Here is a 7,299-nt window from a genome sequence, read left to right as displayed (position 1 = left end):
TAATGAAAAATAAATGAGAGGAAAAGACAATTCAAGAGAAAATGAGAAATACTGAAGATATGCAAAAAAACTCCAACATGTAAAGGATCAGAGTCCCTAGAAAAGGAGAACCAAAGGAAACAGTAAAATATATAACTCAATAAAACATTCCCTAAAATTAAAAAAGACTTGGACAACAAATTGACAGAAAACATAGTTTATTTGAGAAACTCAACCCAAACAACTAAAACCAAGATATATCCCAGTAAAATGTGTCCTGATGCCCATGGAGGCTTCTGCGGTGGCTGGCAGAGCTCTGGTTCTTGACCCAAGTGGTGATTACAAAGGGTTTGCCTTAAATAATTCATTAAATTAAACATTTTTTGTGGTTATCTGTATCTCCATTTTATCTTACAATAAAAAATGTTCTAAAAAACAGTGAAAAGGAAACAGTGACCCTCTGAGCATTTGTCTTCTGATGACGATGGAGATTGCAGTTGGTCAAGAGAAAGACATGGGGATAACAGTTTACGGGTTGGGGCTGGACCATAGAAAGTGCACCGCTTGGGACAGGAAGGAGCTCGGGCTTAGGGGAATTTCTGCACAATGTCCTTGGATGTGGGGACTATGACATATATGAGTAGAAGGAAGGAGGGCAGAAGGGTGAGCAATGCATGATTTCAGGACACAAAACTCTAGAATCAACTCAGAACTCCTCCAAGACCTCATGGAAAAGTCACTCTGGAACTGACCTCAGAATGTCCTTTACCTAGCCTAGGACCCAGGTGGTAATTCAAGTTCCAGGAGAAGAAGCTTCAGCTAGGACCTTAGCATGGCAGCAGTGGGGAACCTGCTCTCATAACCTGCTGGACAGTGATCAAAGTCTTGGGAGGGACCCTCAGGCAGCAGGCAGCGCCACCCAGCCAGTCACCCCCAAGACGTCTCCCTCTGTCTGAAGGACTGGGAGAATGGTCTGCCCCTCAAAGACAAGGAAAAAGACATTACCTCATCCCTAGACAACTGAGTCTCCACATATCCTGGAATGACAGAGAGGCAAGAAGTAGAATGCCCCAGTTGGGACCAAATGTTGTGAGTATCCTGAGGGGTGGGAGATGACCTGCATGATCGGAGCTCCATCTCCTCTGACCCCCGGAATGTTTCTAGCTTCAGAAAAACTATCTCAGTGATCCCTGAGAAGTACAGTCAACCTTCCGCCTCACATCTTTGACATTAGCAAAAGTGGGAAGGGGGGAAGCCATGGGCAGGCGGCAGTGTGCTCCTGAGAGGCTCGTTACCTGTCTGAGCCCTGGCGCAGATAACGAGTCCCACCCGAAGGAAGATCAGCCCGAGCAGGAAGGCTGCAGCTCCACTTAGCATCTTTTCCCAAGAATATTCAGACTGAGCTCCTATGGGAAACAGGTCTTAAAGTTAGTCAAAAAGCTCTCAATATTTGCTATACTTCTCGAAATCCCAGAGTCTGTACTGGAACCCAAATCCAATGCTAGAGAAGGAATAAATTTAAAAATGGTTCTTTGAAGCCAAGGTTTACACCCATGGAGTTTCTGTTAGTGATTCTTACAGCCCATAAGAATGACCCTAAATACTGAGACTAAAGTATTGGAGGACACTAGTTCCCAAAGTTGAAAGTGACAAAGAGATTAGACCTCCTTATTTCTTAGAAGATACAAGAATAGATGCCTGCCATATTTTCTCCCCCCATAACCCAAGGACTCCAATTTCTCTGACTTCCTCAGCTCAACAGGAAAAGAGGATTAATGCTGTGAAAAGACGAATGGAGAGGGAACCCAGGTCCCATATTGAGTCAGTATGACCCTGACTCAGGCCCAGACACTACAAGAAGCTGGTTCTCACTCCACTCCACAGAAATAGGGCAAAGCAGGCTGGGATGGTCAACAACACAGGTGTAGACATCTCGGAGTTCAAGCATCATTTCCAGCATCACCGCTGTCTGAAAGGTCCAGTCTCCATTCCTGACAAGGCCAGGGGACATGACCCCGGCGCTCTCCTCCTGCCCATTCCAGAGCCACCTGATGGTGATGTCTCCTGGATAGAAACCTGTCGCAGAGCAGAGCAGCAGCTTGCGGTGCTGCAGGGATGGGGTCGTCTCGGGATACATGGTCACCTCTGGTTGTACTGGGAAGGGAGAGGAAAGTGAGGCATCGTGAACGAAAACCACCGAGGCAGGACTGGGGTTTCTTTAGGGACTACCTCTGCCCCTAATCTCTTTCCCAGGTCACCCATGAGGAACTGGAAATATGGGGAACTCTCAGACCCCAAGACTCAGTAACTGGGTATGTCAATGACCCTAAGAAGGACTAAGACCTTATCAGACTCTCCTACAATTAGCCTTCTACTTGAGAGCCCCTGAGAAACTTGGGGGTCTGGAACCAAGGCCACAGTGACCTGACCTGCAAGGAGCATGAGTCACAATTGGGGCAAGAACATATATACAGACTCCCCGGCTCATAACCCATTTTTCCTGCTTCCTGAAGCAGAAAATTGCCTAAGTAAGGAAGAGCCCTGGCCCACATGTGGAAGATTCCGAAGTCTCACCAGACCTCCCAGTCCACCTCACCTTTTCTCCCCACAGTGAAGGGGGCACCCAGCCGGTAGTTACGCCTGCGGAGGGCATCCACAGAAGCTCTGCTCCTCTCCAATATATCTGAGCGGTTGTTCCACAACTCGGCATCAGGCTTCCCCAGCTCCGTCAATGCCACAAACATTCCCACACTGCTGTCAAAACGTGCATATTGCTCCAAGTTAAAAATGAATCGCACCACAAACTGCACCTTTTCAGTCCCATTGGTGAAGTAACAGTCAGCCTTTGCCTGAATCACAAAATCTTCTGGAAAAAATAAACAAGACTGTGAGCCAGTCCCTACCTTTGGGAAACCCATACCTTGTAAATTAAGCCAGACCACATGGATTTGAGAGGAGGCCTTCTGACCTCAGTAAATAGGTCAAAGTAGCCTCTTCTCCCTGGGGCCCCACTCTGGTTCCTCTTAGCAGTAGAAAGAAGTTTGAGGCCATCCTGCCAGGCCAGCCAAACAAGAGACATGTGACCCAAAGAAGCAGGCCAGAGTCTCAAAGTCATAGACATTAATTCAACAAATAGTTACTGACTGTTTGAGTTCTGCCAGATACTGAGCTAGATTTCTCCAAGCTAAGATTTCAGAAGCCCAAGGTGTTAACTCCCTGTATGATCAAATCAAAAGGATCCATCCCCGTATGGAATAATTCTGTGGCATTATTGCCCAAACCAGATTCATTCCATACATTCCTAGTGGAGCAAAGCAAAGGAGTGATGGAGGAGACGCAAAGAAATGCAGAGTCGGTACACATTAGGCGTGACATGAACTCCCCTTCTGCCCTCCACTCACTGTGTTTGCTCCAAGAATTTCCTTCTGGACCTTTTCCTTTGCACTCGTACTCAGAGACCTCATCCCCTCTGTTGGCTCTGATGAGGTAACGACCTCAATGCCTTTCTTGGCGTTGGGCAAAATAAAATTGGTCTGTGGCTTGAAGGTTATTATCATCAACATCATTGGCACTATGCCTACAACTCTAGTATCTGCAACAACATGGTGATAGGAAGTATTAAGATTAGTTTAAACCTTCTTTGGTGGCTTTTATATTAAACATTGCCACCGAAGGTGGAATCAAAGGAAACCACTTCCATTGTTTGCTACAATTTTCTACTTTCAAAGTACCTTACTAATTTTACTAGCAATTAGTTTGAGCTATGTATTTTCATACAATGTTCTTCATTAATCCACTTGTGTTCTCCAAAGTAATTTAATATTCCAGTTACTTAATCAGTCCTCATAAATACGAAAAAGTATGATTCTCATTTGTAGAGCACACAGTGCTATGGTCTGATGTTTGTGATCCCAGTTCATATGCTGAAATTCTAACCACTAAAGGTGATCCTATTAGTAAGAGGTGCTTTGGGGAGGTGCTTAGGTCTTGATGGTGGAGCCCTCATGAGTGGGATTAGTGCCCATATAATAGAGGCTCCAGAGAAGTCCCCAGCCCTTCTACCATTGAGGACACAGGGAGAAAGTGCCAGCTGAGAACCAGGAGAGAGCCTTCACCAGAACACCGCCACGCTGACACCCTGATCTTGGACTTCCCAGACTCCAGGACTGGGAGAAATACATTTCTGTGGTTTATAAGCCACCCATCTGTGTTGGTTATAGAAGCCTGAATGGACTAAGACACAATGAAATCTGTCTTAGATTTAAAGATCTGGAAAATTTTAAGAGACAAATTGGTAAATGGCCCTGGGTTATGTCTCAGTTGATTTGAGTTCCAGTTCTGTATCCAGTAGTTTTATGTAGAAACAGACACTTACCCTCCCTGATCTGCTTTCCACTGGTGAAGACACTGAGGTAGAGCTCAAAAGCATAGTGTTAAGTGATAAAAGAAACAGAATGTGATTCAATGCACAATGACATTTATTAAAATTTTAAAATACACACAGAAAAACAATGCCACATATTAAAGGCCACCATCATACTTGCAGACATACCGGATGCATTAGAATGGAAATCTAAGGCAAGGAGGGAGAGAGAATGGAGACAAGGGAAGGGAAGAAAGAGTCCTACTGACAAATGACTACGATGTGCTGTGAACTCACTGGATAAGATTAACTCATGTCTGTGCACTTGAGAACAATAATAAAAGAAAATTCAGATGGGTTATAATGTGGGTTGGTTAGAAAAGACTTCCCTGAAAAAATAGCATTTAAGCTGAGACTTGAAGGATAGTTGTTACTGATCTTAAATTTGCTTTCATTTCTAAGCTCAGAGGCCTCCCCCAGGAGCCACTGAGCTGAGCATAAGGATGGCAGTGTTCTTCCTGAGTCATGTCATCCCTACTCAGCTGTCACTCAGTAGCTAGTTTCCAAAGAGGCTCTAACCTCCCATTCACTATTCCTTCTTACAGTCTAAATCAGGAAAAAAGTATGATAGTCAGATCTATGTCAATTTAAGATCCGGGTTCACTGCTTTTCTATTTATGGTGTTTAGTGGACATTATAAGCTCAGAGAGGTTTCTATTCTCTAAGAGCAATGATCCTTCCCCACCCACCCTCCCCACAGGTTTGTTCCTCTTTTGTATTAAGGGGACTTTGACATTCAAACAGACTCTGTTTCTAGCACGTTATATCCTGTTTTCTGTTGATAGATATGCTTGCATGGTGTAAAACTGCTTCACGTCTACATAGACTATCTTCCCAGCTAGAAAAATAGCAGCAGTAAATACACGTACCCAGTAACCTGAGGACAGGGATAATGCATTCAATTTCTGTTATGTCTCAAAACTGGGGCCTAATAGTGCCAAAAGAAGCAACCTTTGTTTCCAATTCCTTTTGTCCACATGTACCCCAATTGAATAAATACAGAAACAGTCACAACCATCAGAGCAAACTCCTGACAGACAAATGACAGCTATTTTCAGGCCGCATTCATTTTCTGCAGTTTTTGAGGGTGATATTGATACAATAAGAACCCTAAACAAGACAAAATGTTTCCCCCCCTCCTTGCCTCCCTACTTCTTGAATCTGTGGCTTTGGTACAGGAAGTCCTTTTTCCCAGCAGTCCACGGTGTGTGGTAAAGAGGGAAGGAACACTTTTCAATGCTTTCCATCTTCAAAAGGAAGAACACTCCCTTTGAAGCCAAAAGCCAGTTCCAGTCTGGTCTGCAAACCGGACCTAGGGGGAAAGCCCTTCCTCCCCGTGCCAGTGCTGGCATACACCCCTGAAAAAAACCACGCTGTTCTTACCTGGAGAGACTCTGCCTCGGGCCATGGAGGAATCCAGCCTGATTAGATCCACTAACAGAATCAACACCCAAGGAGCCCACCCGGAACCCATTCTGGAAGGAAAAAAAATGAGACAGTAAAATGGTTAGCTTCTTCAGAATGGGGCTTGTTCGACTCAGTCAAAAATACTCATTAAGAGTATAAATACCTTTCTATCCTCCCCAGGACTGGAAAGACCTCACACTGATAACCAGTCAAGGTAAAAGACTTTTGTATCATTAGTTGCTGGGTAGAATACTTTCACAGAGTTGTGTTATGCCACTCAAGAACTGTCTACCTGGAGAATCACTGACAGTAGTTTAGGTATGTGGGAAATGACCTGAGAGAAAAAGAAGAATAGAAAACCTCTCCATAGTGTGTGGTCCTAGAAGAACTAGACAGATTGTTTATTCTTTATCCAGCTATCTGTCCTCATCTAACAATGTCCCTGGCCTGTTCTAACCAATAGTTCTCCCTTCTTATGGGGGTGCTGACATTGCCAACAGAGAATGTGTGAAAAAGAAGAAAGTAGATAGCACTCTAATCATACACCTCAAAAGGAGTTAGTGAAGGGACCATCAGAGAAGAAACAGAAGAGACTGAAAATAACCTGGAGAGTATGATTTCCTATCAACCGAGAGAAAGCCACCAAAAAACATGGAGAGAGGATTCTCAAAATAATAAACTGCTGCGAAAACATTCAAGAGGATGAAATATAAGAAAGTTTTACTGTGTTTTAAAATTAGTGGGCATCAATAATCTTCAATGGGACCTAGAACATTAAAGGTAGAAGCTATAGTTCAAAAGAGTAAAGTGAATTAGAAATGAAGGCAGCAGATGTAAACAGTCCATCAAGAATTTTGGAAATGAAAACAAGGGAAAAGATGAGACTCTCATTTGAGAGAAAAGCACCACTAAGGGAAAGTCACTTTAAGATATGACAGACCTTAACTAGTTTCTGAGTCAAGCAGAAGACATATGTAGATAGAATAAATTAAAGATAAAAAAGAAGAAAAGACAAATTACACACAAAATGCTTACTGGAATCCAAAGAATGAGAGAGATTGTCAGACTCAGCAATAAAAAGAAACACTTCTTCAGATACAAGAATGAGAACAGGGAGATTTGGAGACAGGGGGATGAGGACGTTCCAGTTGTATGGCTTCAGTGGACTCACTTTTAGGACAAGGCAAGATCTTCTGCTAAAAAGGAGCTGGAAGAAAATATATTTGACAACTATGGAGAGAAGTTTCCTTTTTCACCAAAGTGATAAATGCATCATTTATTTAGCATAGAGCCATCCACACCCAATATTATGGGCATGCAATCATGAAACCAACATGTTCCTTGTCCTCAAGAAATGTGTAACTTACATGGAGTGACAGGGAAACCATGCACTGTAAAGTCAGGACAAAGGAAATTAATGTTTGGGCACACAAGATAAGCCAATTGAGAAAGACTTTGTGATAAAGTGGATGTTTTACGTAAGTGACCTA

At 43.4% G+C, this 7,299-nt stretch overlaps 1 protein-coding gene across 1 annotated transcript; it reads right to left on the bottom strand.

The window, feature by feature from the left end:
• Positions 1–1,062: 1,062 nt before the first annotated feature.
• On the bottom strand, positions 1,063–5,927 carry LOC118907248 (HLA class II histocompatibility antigen, DO beta chain). Its single transcript, XM_036875643.2, has 4 exons — positions 5,786–5,927; positions 2,576–2,845; positions 1,852–2,133; positions 1,063–1,385 (listed from the first exon to the last, which is right to left on the bottom strand). The coding sequence occupies exons 1-4, from the start codon at positions 5,874–5,876 to the stop codon at positions 1,210–1,212; spliced, it is 819 nt and encodes a 272-aa protein (XP_036731538.2). The 5' UTR covers positions 5,877–5,927; the 3' UTR covers positions 1,063–1,209.
• Positions 5,928–7,299: the final 1,372 nt, after the last annotated feature.

The sequence above is a fragment of the Manis pentadactyla genome, chromosome 16 (genome assembly GCF_030020395.1).
Source record: "Manis pentadactyla isolate mManPen7 chromosome 16, mManPen7.hap1, whole genome shotgun sequence".
In the NCBI taxonomy this organism is placed as follows: Eukaryota; Metazoa; Chordata; class Mammalia; order Pholidota; family Manidae; genus Manis; species Manis pentadactyla.
This window is presented reverse-complemented; position numbering and strand designations above follow the sequence as displayed.